The 22,230-nt window shown below is 47.6% G+C and overlaps 1 protein-coding gene across 18 annotated transcripts in view; it reads left to right on the plus strand.

Moving 5' to 3' along the window:
* The window catches only part of MACF1 (microtubule-actin crosslinking factor 1), a 225,550-nt gene that overhangs the window by 154,039 nt on the left and 49,281 nt on the right, over positions 1 to 22,230 (plus strand). For 12 of the 18 annotated variants that reach the window (XM_019512344.1, XM_019512340.1, XM_019512348.1 and 9 more), the window contains 10 exons: positions 7,982 to 8,143; positions 8,360 to 8,530; positions 9,573 to 9,739; positions 11,184 to 11,343; positions 11,812 to 12,138; positions 12,658 to 12,742; positions 13,718 to 13,959; positions 17,656 to 17,862; positions 19,486 to 19,605; positions 21,967 to 22,074. In XM_019512344.1, the coding sequence (XP_019367889.1) occupies positions 7,982 to 8,143; positions 8,360 to 8,530; positions 9,573 to 9,739; positions 11,184 to 11,343; positions 11,812 to 12,138; positions 12,658 to 12,742; positions 13,718 to 13,959; positions 17,656 to 17,862; positions 19,486 to 19,605; positions 21,967 to 22,074 (1,749 nt within the window). The remainder of the gene's footprint in view (positions 1 to 7,981; positions 8,144 to 8,359; positions 8,531 to 9,572; positions 9,740 to 11,183; positions 11,344 to 11,811; positions 12,139 to 12,657; positions 12,743 to 13,717; positions 13,960 to 17,655; positions 17,863 to 19,485; positions 19,606 to 21,966; positions 22,075 to 22,230) is intronic. The other 6 variants (XM_019512349.1, XM_019512351.1, XM_019512350.1 and 3 more) reach the window with 1 other exon arrangement.

The following is a 22,230-nucleotide window of genomic DNA, read 5'->3' on the forward strand; positions in this document are numbered from 1 at the left end:
GCCCGCTTCCATTTTTGGATGCGTCTCGGGGAGAGGATTCCTGTGCCCAGCCGAGCGCCCGCGCCTTTCCGGAGAGCGCCCCGGCGACCATGCCATCATGGCTTTGAGACGGGAAGCCCCGGAGTTTGCCCCGCACCACGAACTTCCTGTGTTTGAACTTGCAGGAATATCCGCCGCCGCGCTCCGCTCCGCGCCGAACGCCAGCGGCCAGGGGGGAGGCTAATTCGGACCAGCTGGACTGCGCCTGGCCAGGGCCGCGAAGGAAATGAGAAGAATTTGGAGGAGCAGCCCGGAGACACGGTGCCTTTGTTATTAGAGAAGGGCACGTTCGGGATAAACTAACGGCTTCAGCTCATCCGCAGCTCCTGTCACGAACCATGATGGGGAGCAGTTATTGAGTAGGAGCTGTCATACTCGGATGATTTTTGCTGACAGAGTTGCAAGGAGAAAGGAACGTTACCTTCCAAAAGCAACCCTGGGAAGGAGTTCTTGGACTTGCGGGTTTTTTTCCACCCCCTCCCCCCCAAAGGACACGTGCTTTCTACCGGCTCCGGACCACTGGCATCTGCGAACAGGCGATGGGACGCGATTTGGGGGGGGGATCCTTGTTGCCATGGAAACTTGCTGCTCAGGGGATTGCTGTTTGAGTGGTGCGGAGTACAAATCTGGGGGGCCAAGCCGCGTTTGGGATTACAGCCTGGAATCGGAAGGGCTCTGAATTGATGCAGGATGCATTTCTTCTGGCGGTGGATGAAAAGTTAACGAGGTTTGTTTTCTTCCCTCTCAATTGCAAAAGCATGGGCAAGCCACTAAGCAGGCCAGACTGTTTACGGCAGAATCCCGCTTGCCTGGGGAAGGGAGAGGAAGAGGATGGGTATATAGAGGATTGCTATGTCCCCCAGAGGTCTATATACGACACGATGAGAATAAACGAACAAATTGATCAGGGGTCTAAGCTGAATCAGCCCTCAAAAAGCACTCTAGATAAGGTGGACAGCAGTACTATATCCAGCAATGGGACTTTAGGCGCATCGAATGTCTTTGAATCGAGGGCGCCGGAAAGCAAAAAGTTAGACGAAAGAGTCATTTTTGACGCACTGAAACTTAGCAGCGATGTCTCCAAATCTGCGCCAGCTCCACCCAGAAGACGGCCAAACCCAGAGAAAAAGGAGAACGTGAACAGGAGATCGTGGAAATCGTTTATGCCGCCAAATTTCCCTGAATTTGCAGAAAGGATCGAGGCCTCCTTGAGCGAAGTCTCAGAAGCTGGTGCTTCTAATCCTTCGTTACAAGACAAAAGGGAGTCGAGCGCTGTGTCGGCAGAGAGCTCTGGACATTTGGAGCACGGGGAGCCCGTGTCGGAGTCGCTCACTCTGGAGCACGTCTCCAAAGCTGGTGGCGCAGACGCTCAGGAAGCGAAACAGTTGAGTGACGACGGCTATGAATGTTCCCAGGATGAAAGCCAGCCTCTTCTGAACCCAGAAGAGACCAGCATGCCCACTGCACGCGTCTCGTGGAGCCACAGGCTCTCGAGCGCAACGTGGCCCAGGACAAGGAAGAACATCATCAAGGGGAGCCTTAGTGCCGGGCACCAGGAGACGCTGGAAGCCAGCGAAGCAGACTGCGCCGTGGAAACTGTAAACCTCTCTCCCTGCCTAAGCGAAGAGCTTCTGGACTTGGGCATGAATATCCTCATCACCCCCAATCTTAGAGAAAAAACTGAGTCTGAGCTGAAATTTGAGGAGGATGAGAGATGGATAATGATGGAGGCTGAGGAGTGGGAGGAGGAGATGCTGTCAGAGAGAGGAAAGACTGTTCTGTTGCCAGATGAGAAAAGGAACTGTTGCTTAGCAGATATTTCGGAAGAAAGGGAACAATTAACTGTTGCAGCCGTGACAAGAGAGGCAGCAGACAGCAGCTCTGCCAGTGTCCTGGGGACCTCTAACCACCCAGCTCCACGCCAAGTATGCTGTGGTGATTCACCACCCCATGATAGCTGCTTAGCTTCTGTTCCCCAGGAAACGCGCAGGGATTTAACGTGCGCTCTCCCAGCGCCCGTGCGTGAAACCGAGGATGTGGCAGTTCAGTGTGAAGCCGAGGACTTTGCTCCAGATCCCAAATGCTGCGCCAGCTCCCTTGTCCCGGAGCAGTTCTCTGACACAGATTCGGTGCAGATGTTTCTCGAGCTAGAAAAGCAGTGCTTGAATGACGAGGAGGGTGATGGAGCTGCCTCAGTTGATCCGGAGGCTCAGGTCTCTACAGGAGGCTCGGCGGGGTTGGACTCGCTGCCGACCGACTCCGAACCGCTCGCAGAGACCGGCCCGGAAGTGCGCCGGCCCGCGGCCACTCTGGAAGTCAGCGCGTCAGACTCTGCAGTGGTGTCTGATCTCGAGGACTTTGATGCCACATACAGTTTCCAGGTGGGGAGTACAGGAGAGCCCGCGACCGAGCCTTCCTCTGAATGCAACACAGCCGCCGTTACCCAGGCCGACTCGGAGGAAGTGGTGACTTGGAGTCCCAGCATTGCAGCAGAGACCATGTCACCGCAGCTGCTGTCCCTGGAGGGTGCTGATGAGTATGAAACCGACCCCCTGACAGATCACGAGTCCGGGGGGGGTTTGGACTATGCAATGACAGCAGCTCCCGAGGCAAACGCAGTCCGCGTCCCTGGCTTTGAAGGAACAGCTCTTCACCACAGAGTTCCCGCGGTAGGGGATGAAGATGGTGGAGTCCCGTGTGTCGCCGACAGCGAAATGGAGCTGACCTGCGAGGAACATCCGGGACGTGCGTCCCCAGTCTGTTCGCTCCACGCTTGGCCGTTGGCTCCTGTTGTGAGGGCCGAGGGACCGCTCTCCCGACGGGGTGCTTCCTTGCCCCAAGACAAGGCGGTTGTCAAAGCGGAAGTCGAACACGATCCGCTTGTGTCCGAAAGGACCGACTTCTCCAACTGGGGCGTCTCAGAACTGGTTTCTGAGGATGAAGTCTCAGACTTGGAGCAGGACAGCAGTAGATTTGAGGGCCAAATTCACGACACCGAAAGGTTTGATAGTCACTGTTCCCGGGCACCTTTCCAAAACGATTTGCTCTCAGAGCAGGGATCCGAGGCACAAACTGAATCCACACGATCTGTCGAGGACCTGAGGTCTGAGACGGAGCCTCGGTATCAGCGGCTGCTGGTGGAAGGGCCCGATCACTTCGACGAGGTCTCCGCACGTGCCTGTGTGGGTTGGGAGGAAGCATCGCAAACAGGTGTGCAGGTAATGCTGGATGCCCCCATGCTAGTGGTGGACATCTTGGAGCCGGGAGACCTGGCCGCGTTGTTTGAAGATAGCCAGGCAGATCGGTTAGTAAGTGGTGTCGCTGGGAATACTCTGTCTCCAGTTTCTGTGGAGCACATTTCTGCTGCTCAGTCTCGTGCAGGAGAACCTGCCTCCATGGTTGATTTCAATGAGGAGCTTTCAGCCATGACCAGTAGCCTGGAGCAGCTGGGCACTGCCGGGCTAGACAGCACGGAGGAGTTTCCATGTGTATGGCCAGCTGTAGAAGAGCCTGCCCTTGAGTCTGAAGTTCCAGCAGTAAAGCTTTCTAGTGTGGTGCTGCCAGGTCCAGAGGAGTTTGCCGCCCTTGTCATGGCGTCTGGTGTAGCAGATCTTCCCCCTGACGTTCCAGCAGCAGAGGAGCTCTCTAGCATCACCGCATCCAGCATGGAGGAGTTTGGCATCACAGCTGACCCCGGCTCGGAGGAGCTGGAGTTTTCTAGCATCATTGCATCCAGCATGGAGGAGTTTGGCATCACAGCAGACCCCGGCTCAGAGGAGCAGGAGTTTTCTAGCATCATCGCATCCAGCATGGAGGAGTTTGGCATCATGGCAGACCCCGGCTCGGAAGAGCTGGAGTTTTCTAGCATCATTGCATCTAGCACGGAGGAGTTTGGCATCATGGCTGACCCCGGCTCAGAGGAGCTGGAGTTTTCTAACATCACAGCATCCAGCACGGAGGAGTTTGGCATCACGGCTGACCCCAGCTCAGAGGAGCTGGAGTTTTCTAACATCACCGCATCCAGCACGGAGGAGTTTGGCATCATGGCAGACCCTGGCTCAGAGGAGCATGCTTTCAAAGCAGCTGGGATGGAGGAGCTGACCACAGCCCTGCCATTCAGCAGGGAAGAGGAGCTTGCTGCTATACTTCCTGTCCTGGAGGAGCCATCTGCTGCTGTCCCCACACCTGTAGCAGCATGTGCCTCTGTGCACAGTGCCAAAATGCTCGCTCTTGCCACCTTGGAGGACACCCCAGCTCCAGATCTCCAAGGAAAAGAACTTGCTACTGCAGCACCTGCGGTGAAGCAGTCGACTGCCACGGTGCCCGACACAAAGGGGCCTGCTGTCATGCTTCTTGTTGCTGATGGGCCCCCTGCTTTAACAGATGGATTAGTTCCAGATAACGAGGTATTTGTTACTCAGTCACTAACACAGGGTGTGCCAGACACAATCACTTTATTTGGCCGGGGGAGGGGGAGGAGGGGAGGGTGCAATCTCCCCCAGCCGATGATTTATCGGTAGTCTGTGGGATGCACACAGTAACCGCCATCTCTTCTGTCCACGCTCTGCAACCTAAAGGTTGAGGTAGCGTCCCTTCCTTCCCTCCTCGAGATCTGGAGGGCCAGTGTATGGTTTAGGGAGATGCAAAGGTTGTCGTAAGTATGGGAGGTAAAAGAGATTTGCTTGATTATGTAAAACTTTTCAAGCGACTGGTTTATTGAAATACACACTGCTCCCTCAGAAATAAATTATGGATTGCTTCAGGAAGATTTTCTTCTCGCTGGTCGAGCTGGGTAGTTGCAGCATTTCAAGTAGAAAATTTGTTACTAGAGGAAATGGCATGAAGCAAATTGGGTGAAAACACCACTTGCATCGTGTTAATGCCTAGGGGAAGCTTTGTTTGTTTGTTTGCGCAGCAACATCCTGAAACACCAGGAAAAGAAAGGAGTCCAGTTCCTTTTGGCCCTGTAAAACCCACTTAATGTGAAAATTGGTTGCAAGGGGGCTAGGAGCATACCTTTTTCCAGTTTGTGGTATGCCAATAACTAAAGGCCCGTTTACAGCCACCGAGGTTAGTGAAATGATCAGTTAGCAGTCATCACAAGTTACTCAGCACATCAGCCCGATTCAGTAGCAGTTTCTCATCCTTTGTGCTCTGCCACCCATTAAAAAAATTCACGAGCACCACAGATTCGGAAAGGCTTTGAAATAGAGGTGGGGACGTAGCACGGCAGAGCGGAGAGGTCAGTTTACAAGGAGTTTCCTTTGATTGGAGTGCCAGGCTCTGCCACCCCGGCCAGTAAATTAGGAAAGGAAAAGCGACATGAAGGTATTGACATCATGAGGCTGTTGTCTGGATTTACTGCCTTGGTTTCATTGTTGCCTCTCCAGTGGGACTATATTTTATAAGAAACCTTTCCAGTTGTTAACCCCTTTGATCCAGCGATGGTTTCACTACCGATTGTGCAGTTGATGAGCGTAGCGCTTACATCAGGGGAATGCTGTGTAATAATAAATAATACCTTTATTAACGTAAAGGTAATGTTCAAGCAAAATGCTCTTCCAGGTTTGCATCTCATCCTTATGAAGGACGTCGCCTTTGAATTGTTGGTTCCATCAGAGCACCAGCGGAGAATTGCTGAAGGAGGGCTGGGTGCATTTGTGTTCAGAGATAAAGGGGTTAAGGAGCAGAGTGAGATCACAGGATGCAGTCATCCATGAGATGAACAAAGTAGAATGCAAAGAGAGTCTCTGGAAAGTATTTCTCAAAAGGAGAGGGACATGTATCTAAACAGATGCAGCCCCTTTACAGGCGTATTCGCCAGATACAGCTCCAAGAACCCGGCTCTTCGCATAGTTCTGTGCAAAATCTAGATTGCACATGAAATGTTTGTTTCCGAGTTGAGTCACAGTGAGGGGAAGTGAACTAAAACATTGGACTCTTTTGTACACACAGAAGAACAAAGGCATGAAAAGTATTTGCACTTAACACTGGAGTTGCTTTTTAAAATGATCCTTGTGAAACAGGCTTTGCTTTCTGGGCTTTCCTTTGATATTGGTAGATATCAGGGACTTTGCATTGGGCTCCTGCAAAAAACCCCCCCAAAACAACACAGTTTTAAAGTCTGCTTTGGTTAGAAAATGACAAGTTTAATATTTAAGGCTTAGGCCAGCACATCAGAAGAAAGAGGCACTGTGCACTCCAATCAGTTTTTGCATGCCTGACTTATCAGCACCTGATGAAGTGAACTTGGGTTCACAAAGGCTTGTGCTCTCTCTCTATATCTTATTTAGTTAGTCTGTAACGGTGCAGATCTGCCCTACCTTCTGAGTGATTTCAGACTAACGGGGCTAACTACCTCTCTCTTACCCGTCTGGGCCTTTCATGTGTTCGGCTGCCTTTGAGCAGGCAGCTCCATATACAAGCAGTAACAGGAGACGTGTTTGGGGAATCAGCGATTTCATGTCACCATCACTTCTTATAACGGGAGAATAATTCTGCACCAGCACACAGCCCTGGACGGGCTCCCAGTGCGCTCTTTAGTTTAACATCCTGGCACAGGCCCATTCTGCAGCTAAGTTGCTGAACTTCAGCACAGAAGAATATATCTCTCTTTTTTTTTTGAAAATGAAGCAGAGAAGCTGTCTTTTCCAGGCAGAGTTTGACTGACTTTTATCCCTTAGGAGATAAAGCAGCTGTCTGGTGCCCAGAAACCTTCTCAAACCTTAATCCGTGCTTTGCTTCTGGAAAGGGTTCTTTCTTTTTTTTCTTTTTTTTTTTTTAAAGTTTTGCATTGTGTATTTGAAATGAACTGTTTAAACGTTGTCAACTTCCACATGCTCAGATACTGTCTTTTTTTTAAAGAAGATAGTTGAATAAGAACGAAGGCGGCTGTCTCCATTCTTCGCCTTCAGCCTTTCAGACGCTGATGGAGGAGAGCAAATAATCCTTTCCAATATTGCTTCATCAGAGTTTGACCTGTGAGCTGTGTTTGCTGGCAGCCCGAGGTCCCAGTATAAACAAAATCTGCATCTATTTCCCATTTTTGGAGCGCGTTCTTTGTCATGTGGCAACAGAGCTGGTTCTCCTCCTGCTTTTTTGCTCAGAGTTTGCTTTTCACGTGCCTCTGCCTGATGTGGCCTTGGTTTGCTGGCCTATCTGGCTGAGGCCAAAGGATTGCTGTTGTGGTGGAAAGGAAATGAATGCAGGTGGCTACAGTCTGGCTTGTCATCAAGTAATTACAGCAGATTTGAAGGTTTGATAAGGGCACTTGTCTCCCTCAGGAAAACAGGATTTTCCCAGCTCTCTCTGCTCACAATAGCAAGGTTGCTTCATTCCCCCAAATTCTTGTTGTTTTAAATGCTTCCCCCATAAGGCTTCCAGATTAGCCTTGTGCCAAATATGTGGTAAGATCTCAGATAAATGACTAACCCATTAATCGTCCATTGCCTTTGTCTTGCTGCCTTTGTCTTTAGAAATGCAGTTAGTTTCCCAGCGGCTTAAATTTCAATCATTAACAAAACCTCATGCCTAGCATGTCCCAGTTCAGCCGCATCACTTGGAGTCGCTTTGATTCCTGCTGTTAAACATTTGACCGGGTCTTGGGTGTTAATCACAATGGGCTACCTTTAAACTTTTGGTAGTTGTGACTTTTCTGTCTCTGGACCCCATGCTTTGAAAATGGGATCGAACAGATTGAGATGGAAAACATTTGGTGGCCAGTGACACCCACAGACAGTTGGAGTACTCCTTGAATGTTATCTAAGAAGCTAACATCCTTGAATCACATAATTGCAGCATAGGAAACATGGGGAAGGCTGGCTCTGGAGAGATGGCTGGAAGCCTAAAATGCGTCTTTTAAAGTGTGGAGCTGTGCTGAGTAAGGACATAAAGGATGATCAAGTCTGCTTATAAATATGCCTGCTTCCCCTTTCTTGTCCAGCTGTTTCAGAAGGAGCAAGTGGACCCCCTTCAGCTAAAATTGCAGCAAGTGAATGGAGTTGGTCAGGGCCTCATCCAGAGTGCAGGGAAAAACTGTGATGTGCAAGGGTTGGAACATGACATGGAGGAGATCAACACCCGCTGGAACACTCTCAACAAAAAGGTAGGCATTCTCGCCTTGCTTTGACAGAGGGTGTGGTGTGATGTTATCCTAGGTTTGCTGCAGCGTGGATGAGTAGTTTGAGCAGGACCAAAAGAGGTCTAAAGAGCCGTTGAAACATAGAAGAGTAACCTAGCAATGGGGAATTGGTGTCTTCTGTTTCCCGGTGGAAGCTGAGAGCACTGCGCTTCTAATGATGTGCGTGTTTGTACGGTGTAGGTGGCACAGAGAATTGCACAGCTGCAAGAGGCCCTGCTGCATTGTGGGAAATTCCAAGATGCCTTGGAGCCATTGCTGAGCTGGCTGGCAGACACCGAGGACCTCATCTCCAATCAGAAACCTCCATCTGCAGAGTACAAAGTGGTGAAAGCCCAGATCCAGGAGCAAAAGGTAAGCAAGGCAGACTTGGCAAACTCCATAGAGGATCTGGGTGCACAGGACCTGGAGGCAAGATGTAGAGTGGGAGCGCAGAGTGCTGCTAGGGACAGAACGCAGCCAGGAATCACTTGGATTCATTTCAGATGAGAAAAAATAGCTGTGACATCACATTACTAGTGTACAGCCACCAATCTGCAGCTGCAGCTTACCTGCATTCAAGTATTATACTGCATCGTTCCTGGTCTTGTTATCCATTTCTGCTATCTTAATAGTCCAATTGAAACTGTTATATATACCATACATAATGAATGTATGTTGTATTATACAATATGTTTTATATTAATATATAATATATATTTATTAATACGGGACATGGAGCTGGCTCTGGCATTCCGGCGACATTTTATTAACACGCTAGCTTCCTTCTTGGTTTGGTTTTTCTTTTCCTTCACTTATAGCAAACTTGTTTTTCTGCATGCCGACAGCTACTGTGTTATATCAGGTTCAAGGAGGTTTTTCTGTGTATAGTTGCCTGTGTTGGAGTGTGAACAAAATAAATATATACAGATAAGAAGACTAGCCAAACACAAATAGGTCCTTTAAAAGTAACAAGCACAGGTTATGAATCAGTGTTGTTAATACTTCAGTGAAAAGTTTGCATGTGTCAACAGTGGTAAAATAAAATAAAAAGTTTGAAAATATTTATAGCAACCCTGTGATCAGCAACACTGTTTTGCACATGAGTTTTTTAGAATGGGAGGTTGGAGAGAACATTATCATTTAACCTGCACAGTTGGGGTGAATCCAGGCAGGATCTCAAGTTTCTCTGTTTAAACAAAAGCATTTCAGAGCATTTTTTTGGTCCTTGTCTTTGGAAAGAAGAAAACCTCACTGTTGACTCGCTGAGCTTGGTTTGGTTTCATCCCAGTGCTTATTAATGGTTTTCAGACACAGTTAAAGGTTTGATGTCTCCAGAGGCAACAGCGGCTCTTCTGACTCAATTTAGTAACTTGGTGACTTTTTCCTCTTCTTTGTTTTACCGTTTATGTAAAAGCTGCTCCAGCGGCTGCTCGATGATCGCAAGGCCACTGTGGAGATGATTCAGGCAGAGGGTGGGAGGATAGCACAGTCAGCCGAGCCTGCAGACAGGGAGAAGATTGTTTGCCAGCTGGAGAGTCTTGCAAATCGATGGGCAGGATTGCTCAGCAAGGCAGCAGCCAGGTAAGTCAGGAGAGTGGGAAGGGCTGGTTTCATTTCCCCTGAGCTTTGCAAGGGGCGACATTCCTTTGTGCCTGCTTAGATGATCCCAGCAGGAAAGCACATGATGTGCTTTGCCCCCATGTATATTTTTTCCCTGAATTAACCTAACAGCTTTCTGCTGCAATCCAGTCCCTATGCACGGGATTTTTAAGGTTCAGGACAGATGTGGGGCACTATTTCTGAGACGCCTCTGATGCCGCTGGAATCTCTTTATTCATTGTGAGCCATTGTTAATATAGGCAGCGTAAGCCAGAGTCAGTCTCGATGATCTGCTTCATCTTTGTATTAGGTAGTGTAATACAACTTCTTTCGCAGCCTACAAGGATCTGTGTTCAGATTAGTTTACAGAGCTCAACTTTTTGCACATGGTAGAGGCCAATTTATGAATAAAAGGATACAGTTTATCATTTATTATTTACACTGTAGTCCATTATAATGAATCATTGTAAGCTGCTTTGAGTGGTGGAAGCTGTGGTGCTTATGTTTTTTAACTGTTTTTAGTACGCATTAATGAACCAGCTGATGTTCAAAATATTTTCTGCTAACATAGCTCTTCAGATTTGCAGCTGTGTTAATCCACTGGTCAGTCTTGTGGGCCATTTTGTAATCATGGGGAACGCAACATTTAGAAAGTCCAGTGAGATTCCTTTACTGAAATATCCTGGAAGCAGTGATCAGAAAAACATGAGATACCAAATGTGTTTTGGGAGGGTGAAGCAGATGGCATAGTTTATAATGCTGTGGAAATGCTTAGACGAGATTAATTCCCTTCACAGGGTGTGTGTTATTTTTATTCCTTGGAGTTTGACTTTCTGCTTCAACCACAGTGTATATTTACACCTTTCTGCTGCCTGAATCTCATTTACAAGATGCACATGGCTGCATAATGTAATATAATGAGGTGCAGGGCCGTCCATAAGGGCCAAATCCACTTACTGATATTTGCAATTCTGGTGGGGATAAGTGGGCTGCAGGCTTCAGAGCTGTCAGTCTGACGTCTTTCACCAAACTGCCTTTAAAAGCTTGACATTTGGATGTTAGCAGTCACTTTGGGGGTCTCTGGGTGATGATGCCATTAATGATAGAACAGCAGTATAATGGCAGTCTTTTTCTTGACTTCAATGGAAGTTGGACTGGACCCTAAAGCAACATCTGGGGAAGGAGGCTTCGTCTGCAGTTTGTGTGGAATGTGGTGTGTGTTTGCATTTCCAGTTTGCCTGACAAGGTGTTACACCTGGTACTGAACAGAGGTACTTCTGTTCCTCTTTCCAGTGCTTTGTTTCAGGGTATTTGCACTCTGACCCGTTTCCATTGCAGTGCATTAAAAGTTTCCTAGCGCAGCACACTATTTACAGTGACATTAAGTTGCTCCGTCCTCAGCTGTTTTGTTATTGTCTTGACGTAGGCAAAAACAACTGGAAGATATCTTGGTTCTGGCTAAGCAATTCCATGAAACCACGGAGCCAATTTCAGACTGGCTGTCTGTGACCGAGAAGAAACTGGCCAACTCTGAGCCCACTGGAACTCAGACGGCCAAAATCCAGCAGCAGATCACTCGGCACAAGGTAGGAAATGGCTCCCATGCCATGTGCACAGTACTGCTGCGTGCAGTCATTTGCCAAGATGTGCTTGGGTGGCCATATCCGCCGTCGTTAGACCTATGTGAATGAGATGACCCAAGGGTGTGCACAAAGCAGTCTTCAGAGCAGTGGGAAAAATTGCCACGCGATTTCAGAAATCAAGCGGGGAATCATGACATAGGAGGCCCACTGTTTGCTTCTGGCCGTAATATAACATATGTGAGGGTTACATCTTTCACCACTGGCTCTCCGTGGACAAATGTTGTGTATTGTTTTAAAGCTGGTATTTGATACATGTCATGCCTGTCCCCAGAAGGAGTTTATCTTTATTTTGTTCATTAATTACATTTGTTGTGTTTTCATTTTTTCAGTTTTTATTTCCATGTTTCAACCCTTTTGTTTCTGTTGTCCATTTTTCTTTGTTTGTTTGCCTTTGTCATCCTGGATTTTCAGGCGCTAGAGGAAGAAATAGAGAGTCGTGCCCCTGAGGTGAAGCAGGCAGTCAGCGTTGGGCAGTCCCTCTCGTCCCTGAGTTGCCTAGCTGAACGCAGCATGCTGGCGGAGAAGCTAGACACGCTTTGGGCCCGGTACAGTGAGATTGAGGATCGGTGCTGCCGGAAGGCAGCCTTGCTCAATCAGGCCCTGTGTAACGCTAGGCTCTTTGGGGAGGATGAGGTGGAAGTGCTCAACTGGCTTGCCGAGGTAGAGGACAAGCTCAGCTTGGTCTTCGTAAAGGATTACAAACAGGAGGTCCTGCAGAAGCAGCATGCTGACCAGCTGGTATTGCCATTTTCCATTCTTTCACCTTGATTGCTTTGTTTTACTCTGTGTTGACTGTTTTGATCCATTTTTTGAGTTTTTCTTGACTTTAATTTTAACCAGCACTAGGACAGGTTTCTGTTTTTCCCCCCTCCTTGTCTCCCTCTCAAGATTTAGAGAAAGTAACCTAAGGTTGGACAACACTTGGTGACCCTTGAGGTCCCTTCCAGCCTTAAACTTATGGGACGGTTCATACATCAGAACCAAAGGGCACTCAAAAGAATTATTCCCTGGTGGTTCATAGAATCTGAATGGTTCGCTCCCTCACCGAACAAGGTTGGCCGCCATTTCCCTTGAAAATTTCCAGCCCTTTTCTCTTCGAGTAAAGTGAGGCAACAAATCCCAGGCCAGTCCATCTAACCCCTGCAAGCTGAAGAGAAAGGTCACGCTTTCTCTGGGATCAGTGTCCTCTCTCCAGCGTGCAGTGCTGAAAGGCCTCTCCGTCGAGGTGGGTAACTGCTGTTGGCTCTTTCCATTCAGGCTCTGAACGAAGAGATTATGAACAGAAAGAAGAATGTGGACCAAGCCATTAAAAACGGGCAAGCGCTTCTGAAACAAACAACAGGTAATCAGAAGAAGGGACTAGATTCTGACCCTCCTGAGACACGCCCCCCGGGCACGTCTCACAGTCACCACTTCCTCGGTCAAGCTTCTGGCTTAGAAACCTGGCTGCTGTCAGCTGCAAAAATTTGTCCAGAGGAGGCTGTTTATCCTTGAATCTAATTTCCTCTTGGACTCTTGAGAAGCTGCAGGAGTCGTTTCACATCTAGCTTGGTGGCTGCTGTACCTTGTGCATTCTTCCTGCTTGGTGGACCCTGAATGCCAAGGTCTTCAGCATGCTGTGCTGGCTGTAGAGCAGAAGTCTCCAAAGGCCTCTACAAGGCATTTGCTGGCGGTCTGCATGGAGCTGACATGTAATATAGGGTAGACACTTTTGTTTTCTAGTTTCCAGCTGCTAAATCACATGGAAAGCAGCTAAAAATATGCTAAGGACTTCCTTAATATTACTTTCCCATGTAAGCAGTTGCTGCCGTTGCCACGTGGGTGTGATTTGTTTATGGGGGGGAGGCGAGGTGATGCAAGGCAAGCTGTTGAGATGAAGTCTATGCTGTGAACAAATGTGAGGACCTTTGCCTTAGACAAATCTGTATTACCAAAAAAAAAAGAAAAAAAAAGACCAGCACAGTTTTTTGGTTTCCCTTCCTCTTATGCAGGAAGAGAGAGTCATGTCTCTTTTTTTCATTAGTCAAGAACTTAGCAATGTTTGCTTTAGACTTTATTGCAAGTCCAAGTGAAACGAGACTTTGCTCCTGGCTTCATTTCCATTGTGGAAAGAAGCTAGATGTTTCTGGCTGGCGGGAAAATATCAACGGCAGCAGCAGCTTTTTGCCTGTAAAAACAGTGTCTTGCTTGCACTGATCTGGAAAAAAAAAAGTAGCCTCTAAAAGTACCTGTTTAAAATAAAAGAACAACAAGTTGCTTAAAAAGAAGGGCCAGAGCTTTAGATATGCAGAACTGACCGTGCGTCTCCATCTTACAGGGGAAGAGGTGCTGCTAATACAGGAGAAGCTGGATGGCATCAAGACTCGTTACTCAGATATCACAGCCACTAGCTCTAAGGCGCTTCGGACGTTGGAGCAGGCACGGCAACTGGCAACCAAATTCCAGTCTACACACGAAGAGCTGACAAGCTGGATGAGCGAGGTGGAGGAGGAGCTGTTGTCCAGTGGAGGACAGTCGCCTGCTGGAGAGCAGATCCCCCAGTTCCAGCAGAGGCAAAAGGTGAGAGCTTTTTAAAATCAGCAGCCAAAGATAGGGGTGAGTGGTTCTTTGGAAGGAAAGGCACTGAGGGTGGTGGGGAAGCTGCATATTGCCCTGAGAAAACTTGCGAATGAGATGGAGAGGATATCATGTAGAATGAGATACAGTTTGCTCATTGAGTACAATGCTTGTGGGGGGTTGTCGAAGGGAAAAGTCCCAGTGCTTTGCTTTGGGAAACAACTGAGGGAAGCGGTCATTTTTCTGCATATGGATTGCTGAATCGCAGACATTTCAAAGCTCATGTCAAGACCAATTAATGCATAAACAAAAGCAGAAAATATGTTGCCTGTCACTGTCTCCTTTCTACCACCTTCTTCCCATCAAAACCTTCCAGACCATGCAGTAAGCAGTTCTTAAGGTCATCTTCCTTCCCCGTTACTCTGTTGCTCCCTTCTTTGAAGCCTTCTTACAGACTCCCCAGGCACTAGTACACGTGCTCTGGGGGTGGAGGGGGCGGTGTTTTAATTATAGCGGCTTCAAGAGCTGCTCTAATTAAAGTGCTGCCGTGTCTTGTGCATCAGCGTCCCTGCGCTTAAAAATGGCAGCAGGGGTGCTTGAACAAAAGCTCGTTCGACAAGCTTTAGTTCAAGCGGCCCCACTGCCATTTTTAAACTTGGGGAGACTGATACATGAGACACAGGAGGCTGCTGGAGTGCAACTGCCATGGGCCAGCAAACTCGATTAATTGAGTCTGCTCTGAAGTGCTGGAGTTCCAGCGCATCAAAGCAGCCTCCATGCTCGTGTGTAGGTGTCCTCCAATTCCCACCCCATCAAATTCAAATGACTATTCTTCATCTTCAAGGCCCTTCCTAACTGCCTCTCCCCAACTCCTCAGCCCTTGACTCTTCACACATTCCCAAAGAATGTCAGTTTGGAAATACCCATTTGCCATTCCCTCTGAACTTCCTTCTATCCTGCCTCATACGGATGGAGTCCTCTCCCTCTGCCAGGCCATGGTGCAGGTATTGAAGGATATACGCAATGCAGGAAACAATGGGTGAAGAGGAAAGAAGGGGTTGTGATAGCATTAGATGGTAATGATCTGAATAGATTGCAGAGAAATAAGGGAAAGCCTGGATAACAGAAAATGTCTGCGTCATAATTCCTTTTAGGCAGTGCTGGTAAGAGGTTCTACTGGGGTAGCACTGGGTGTTTGTTAATGACCCCGAGATTACATGTAGGTGTGGGTAGAGGTCATTAGAGAGATATGTGTCCAGTAATGTGGTCATTTTGAGAGACTTTCACTTCCCAGGTACACATTGCAGAACAAATGCCCCTAATAACAATATAACCCACTTCACCAAACAGTTGCTAAGTCAGTGAGAGGTGATGCCATTGTAAACTTGAGTTTAAGCAGCGGCAACATTATAGAAGCACCAGTTATGGGAACTACCCTTGGACCAAGTGATTACAAGTTGATTTAAATTAAATGAAAGGATTAACACAAGACAGTCTGTAACTGAGGCTCACAATCCTCAAACAGTAGACTTGGCCAAAGCCAGCAAGTGAGTTGTTGCAGTCACCTGGATTAAGAAGTTTTAGGGGATTGAATGTAGAGGAGCCATGGGACTTCTTCAAGTCAATTCAAGTTGCAATAACTATGTGGAACACATTTCCCACACTTTTTTGAAATACTTTAGGGCAGAGCTGCTGACTTGACTGGACAAATACCCACCTGAAACAGGTGTAAGCAGAGTGTCTAGTTAAAAAGGACTGATCATCAAAGAAAGCTATTTCATAGAATTCAGAAGGTGCAGGGCTGCTGCTGCGGTGTTGCTGCTGCTGCTGCTGCTAACCATGATTGTGATGAACATGAGGGTAAATGCAGTGTGGCGAATGAGAGTGAGTTTATGGAAATGGATATTGCCACATTCAAGGTGGAAGCAAAACTGAAAGGACTTGGTGTACTCAAGTCAGGGGGACTGGATAATCTTCACCCGAGACATCTGAAAAAAAAATTGGCAGGTGCAACTGTAGCTTTGGCAACAAGTATTTTTAATGAATTAAGCAAATTTGGAATGACACAGCGTGACGGGGGAATAGCAAATGTTACCTGTCTTTAAGGATGACCCCAGCAATTCTAGACCTGTTAGTACAACCTCAATAGCATGCGTTGCTTAGAATAAATGTTAAAGGAAAGAATAACTGAAGATGTGGAGGGGAGAGGAAAACAGGATAAAAGGCAGCATGGGTTTACAAAAGGTAAATTGTGCCAGGCTAACCTGATATATTATCAAATATAACTAATTTTCTAGAGAGAGGTAAGGGGTTGATCTACTTTATCTGGTCTTCAGTAAAAGGGGCGCTGTATTCCCTGATGGGAAATTATCCGTTCAGGTAGAGAAGATGACAGGTAGTACAAGAACCATGCAGTGCATAAGGAGTTGGCTAGAAGGGAGGTGACAGTGCGTAGTGCCAGAAGGGGAGCTGTCAGGCTAGGGGGACGCTGCTAGTGCAGTTCCTCAAGGTCATTCTTGGGATCGATCTTATGTAATATTTTCCTTGTCTCAGAAAGTAGGAGTATACTTGTGAAACTTGCTGATGGCACATTGTCAATACAGACAAATTGACAGCAAGAGCTCAATGATCTCATGGACTGGAGTAACAGGAATAGGATGAAGTCTTATAGTCTGACGTGCGAGGCCATGCCCTGAAGTAGAAATAGCAAGATGAGCAGTCAAGGAAGAGAAAGACCTGGGTGTAGAAGCCAGTGATTGATTCACTGCGTTGCCACGTTGGCTTTGAGAAAGGGAAATATGATCAGTCAAGGGTTTCCAGGTAGAGATAGGGAATCATTAATGCTGTTCCACAAGGCTGGGGGGGAGCTGCAATGCTCCATGCAGCTTTGGTCGCTCGTATTCAAGCAAAATGGATTAAAACGGGAAGAGGCATGAAGAATGCTGCCACAATGATCATGGGAAAGGAGAGCTGATCTTCTGTGAGAAAAGTAAAAGAGCTTGGCTTCTTTAGTCTGTGAAGCCTGTGGGGGAGATGTGACTGCTACCTACAGATGTGCCGGGGGAATGGAAGGGGGTGGGGTGGAGAGGAAGAAGAAAATAACTGTTGGTTAAAAGAGAAGGCTGGCACAAGAGCAGATGGGAACAAGATGGTCCTGAATACATTTAGGCTGAAAGGTAAGTGGTTCTGGCACAGCCTCCCAACAGGAGAGGTAGGGCAACTTCATGCGACTTGTTTTCAGATGGAGCTTGACGGGCTTAAAAAGCATGGTTGCCAGCGAGAGTAGAGTGCTGGACCGGGTGGCCCAGGAGATTCCCATCCTCGAGGCCCTCTCCATCTTCATTCTTGGCTGGTTCCTGAGGGCTGGGTGAGGGCACATGAGCGTAGCCACTTAGTGATTTATAAAGGAGGAAGAGAGTCTGGTCTAAAGGTTTGGAGGCATCCAGCTGGTCACACAACTATTTGAATGTAACTGCTGTACGGCTGCCCTTGTCCTTCTTCCTGCGGAGCCCTGGACCCACTTACCACGTAACGGCATTGCTCACACTCTGGTGAATAGATCCGTTGCAAGTCTTACAGCATCAGAGAGATTGAAGGGCACTTGGCCTCAGAAATGTTGCAGATGTAGTGGCCCCTTCTTTGCAGTAGGTGAAAGTAGACTGCACAGTACTCTGTATGCTCTGTATGTGTGGGTTTCAGGAGCTCAAGAAGGAGGTCATGGAGCGCAGGCTGGTGCTCGACACCGTGAACGAAGTGAGCCGTGCCTTGCTGGAGCTGGTGCCCTGGCGAGCCCGTGAAGGGCTGGATAAACTCGTGTCTGACACCAACGAGCGGTACAAGCTGGTCAGCGACACCATCAAGCAGCGAGTGGAAGAAATAGATGCTGCTATACAAAGGTCTCAGCAGGTAATGCTCTAAAGCCAGCTTCCTCCTTGGGTAACAAGCTGGGGAGAGGGGGTCTCCAGAAAGGCGGCTGACTCACCACCACTTCAGCCCAAACAGTATGACTACAGCTTAAGGAATGAGCACTGCAGGACGGGGGAGCCAAATCATAACGTAAACCCATGCTGAGAAATGAGTACTCTTGGGAATCTGCGGGCTGGAACTGTGGACAGAGTTGAGCTGGTTTCTCACCAGTCCAGCTTCATGCTGTTTTGATAAGCCAACCTAGTGCCTTTTCGAGTTGTGCATGAATCTAGTGCTGCTGGCTTACGGATGCAGCTGTCACGTAGACTGTCCAAAGCAGGTGACTTCTAGGCCTAGAAATTTAAATCTTCAGTTCTGCTATCATGTGGGCTTACCCGGAATATGAATCCTGTTAAGTCTTGTTTTCTGTGGCTTGGACAGTGCAGTGAATGACTGTGCTCCATGCCAGGGGCTTTGAGCCCAAACAGAACGCACCCAGAAAAACAGCCATGTAAAAGAGGGGTTTCTCTCCCTGTGGGGAGAGAGAGCTTTCAAGGCGAGGGTGGCTTGCTTTATTATATTCTGCAGTGCTATGTGGTCGGTGCAGTGCTGCTCTGTCCTTCAAAACCTGCTAAAGCAGCAGTACCCTGTTCCAGCTAGAGTCACTCTTCAGTGGCTGCTTGCGGTTAGTCCAATACTTATGGATTATATTTGCAAAGTTCAGAAAGTGCACTGAAATCTCAGTGAGTATTTGAATGTTTAACCATTTCCACAGTTGGCCTGTCTATTATGAATCACATATATAAAACCTGGGGCTATTTTCTTTAATCTCATGCAGGGAGGGGTGCTGCCTCCTTAAAATCTCCCGTACTGGGAGGAAAATGTAGTTTGTCACTTCGGTTTCACTGCGTAAAAGAGTCCGGTCTCTGTTGCGGTCTGCACAAAGCCAGAAGCAGATGGTTGTCAGAAGGAGCAGCCTCCCTTTCGGCCGTTTGTCAGATGAGGGGGCATCTCTCCATGGAGCTGTTCCCTCAGTATTGCCGAACCATGATTGACCGCTTAAAGTAAAGCAGCGGTTGTTTCTGCGTGGCATGAAAAAAACAGGCTGAACAAACCTAAATCCATTGGGTAACTTCCTCCCCCGTCAAATGTGCCTGCAAGTGTTGGCATTAAGGTCCTGTTTTTCCCTGCCTCTCTTGCTTGTATGTGGCTGTGTGAGGTGTCTGCAGCTCGGTGCCCAGCCGTGTCCTTCCTCTGTGCGGGGTCAGACCTGCTGTTATGTTTGCATGTTGCTGCGTGTCTCCCCAGTGTTCTTGATGAAGCCACACTGCTTTTATTTGGGACCTCGGTGTCTGCGGACGCTCTTGCTGAGTGTGTGCTGTGCTGCCCTGGAGAATTGAGCGTATGGGCACTTAGAGGCAGCTATGTTACAGCCGTGCGTGAGTACCGTGTGTGGAGTGGTGCCACGCTTCCCTGAGAGGCGATACGCCCTGCAAGACCACTGTCCCTGCTGTAGCAGATGTATGTCACAGCGTGGTGTGCGCTGGCATGCCTGTGTCGACGCCGTCCTTGCTGTGTGCTCTGCTAACTTGTTGCGCTCCGTCTCCTCTCCCTGTCTGCTAGTATGAGCAAGCTGCTGATGCAGAATTAGCCTGGGTGACTGAGACCAAACGGAAATTGATGGCCCTTGGTCCAATTCGTCTGGAGCAAGACCAAACCACAGCACAGCTGCAGGTCCAAAAGGTACGTGCAGGCTGCATGCACTTCTTTGCCTTGCTACGTGATGGAGTGGACAAGACCTTGCTAATTGTCCAGGGCAGTGAAGAGAGGAAAATGCCTCGTTGAAGCAGAGGTGCTGAGTCCAGTGGAACAACTGATTGGTGTGTCACGAAAAGCAGAAATGAATTCACTGGCTAGAGCCAGTGTTGGAAAGGAAACATGGATAGTTTATTGGCTCAGCTTTAGCTGGGGAAGAATGTGTTTGCTTCCATAGAGCACGACAAAGTATGGGCCAGCTCATTGGCCTGGGTGATTTGGAGTATTAGAAGGTGAATCGTTTGGGTGGAAGGGTGGAGACTTTTTTGGGTGGATTGTAACATGATCTTACTTTGAAGAGACGTGGTGGTTTTACGCAGCTGGGTCTGGAAACACCAAGAGAATAAGAAAACACCCATCTCTTCTACAAGTAACGGACAAAAAAATGGTGATTTAGACAACTAAGCATCACCTATCCAGCAGAAATACCTAAATTTTTGGGTACCACAGAATCATTCTAATAGGTTAAAAATTACCTGTGTTTAGACACAAGCAACTCCTCACATGGAGGACTCTACTGCTTTAACCGCAGGCCTGCCATGCATCCCACTTCTACAAGCTTCCAGTTGTTTAAACCTCTGTTCTTAGACGCTTTCGAATCTATAAGATTCTGCACATTTCCTTCACTGGCTTATTAACTTCTGTCTTTATCCCCCTTAAATTAGGGTTGTACAAAGCTCTGTGCAGAGGTAATTATCTCTCTTTGCATTCCCTTTAGGGCATATAGACCATCTATGGTAATGCTAGCAAAACTTTCATCTACTCACGCGAATAAATGTGTGTTTGAGGTTCCCCCCTTTTTGCAGATTCTCTGTTGTAGCCCACAGGGAGCTACTTTTCATGAAATGGTGATGTGCAGAGTCCAGATGGAGTTGCATTAATAGCAGTTATAGCTCCATTTAATGCCCGACCACTGCTTGTACACACACTTACTTTTAGCACCATATTGCACCCCGACCCCGGACTGCAGAGTGTTTAGCCATCTTACTGACTCCCTGTTAAGTGTCTAGTACTGAACATCGTGGTTAGAGCTCTGTGGTTTTAAATCTCCTTTTGGGAGACAGGCTTCATTTGGAATCATCTAACATGGATGTAAAGATCTGGGTGTGAAGGTCACAAAAGATGGCAGATGTAATGTCAATAGGGAAATGCGGTATTTGGTTTAACATGTAGTTTACATTTGCTTTTCAATTTCCGTTCCTTTCAGTGGAGCAGACTAGTGGCTCTAGATTCCCTCCTGACGTCCCCATTTGGGGCAAAGAGACATGGGAAGTTGCCTCTTTAGGAAGTGATGACCACCTCATTGCAATGGAGGACATTGAGATTATAGAAGCTTATAGAGAAAAAAATACACTTGCTAAATAAGTTAGTAACAGCTTCCTCGGGCATGGCTTCAAATGAAAGGTTCTGGGGGCTTTATAATAATAGAAACATAAATTCTTATTGGATTTTGTGAATTAAAAAAAAAATCATTGTTAAAATGATGAGGGAATGAGCCGGCACATATGAAGGTAAATTGAGCTAGGCTTAGCTTCCAGCTCCTTGTGGGGATCTTGTTATAATCATATGACCCTTCGAGTATACATTTTATTTGCACTACTGCACCTTCTTCCACCTACAGTTTTGTCTCCAAGTATTTTGAGGTATTAAATAGAATTCACCCTGTAATACCCCCATGAAACAGATTGCAGATGGAAAACCTTAGACCCCCAATGGTTTGACTTACCTAAAGTCTCACAGCAAATTAGTGGAAGGATTAGGAGTGGGATCCATCCAATACTTTGTCTCCACCTTTTCTGTAAGGTACATAGAAGTCGGTCTGTTTCTCCTGGCTCTGCCGTTGCCTCTGGGGTTTCAGGAAAGATGCTTTCTGGAAGGCTGTAGTGGGTTCCTGATGTACTGCATAAATGAGCATGAGGTGGACCCTGCTTTCTCTGAGTCCAACACAATCTCTCACTTCAACCATTTTTTTGCCCTGCTTTTGAAAGAGAGGGCAAGTTAACGAGGAGAATGCAACTCCAAAGCACAGTTGAGAAGGAAATGTGGTTGTGTTACAGAGTTGGTTTTTCAGCGTGCTGTAGGACATCTGATCCAGTATTTGCAATCTGTCTCTCATCTGCTTGGTAGAAGTGGCCTCCAGTAGGTGAGGGGTCAGGCATCTGCCTGCTTTGCCAGAGCACCTGGTGTCCACTCCCCAGTACAGCCACCTGGGGAAAGCAAAGGGTTCAGTTGGAGATGAAGCTGATGGTTTATTTTGATTTTTCTTTTTGGAACATTTCCTTCCCACAGGCTTTTTCCATAGACATCATTCGGCACAAAGATTCAATGGATGAGCTGTTCAGCCAGCGAAATGAGATTTTTGGAACATGCGGGGAGGAACAGAAAGCCATTCTACAGGTAAACCAGTGTCTCTGATGCACATGGGTATTGTGCAAAGGAGAAGGTTAGATCCTGCATTTCAAATAGATCTACTCCTGGCAAGTGATGCGTTGAAGACGTGGCGTGGGAAGTGGACCATACAGTTCTTGCATCTGTTTCCTTGTTTCTTTTCCT

The sequence above is a fragment of the Gavialis gangeticus genome, unplaced genomic scaffold, assembly GCF_001723915.1.
Source record: "Gavialis gangeticus isolate Ggan-Ray unplaced genomic scaffold, GavGan_comp1, whole genome shotgun sequence".
Taxonomy (NCBI): domain Eukaryota; kingdom Metazoa; phylum Chordata; order Crocodylia; family Gavialidae; genus Gavialis; species Gavialis gangeticus.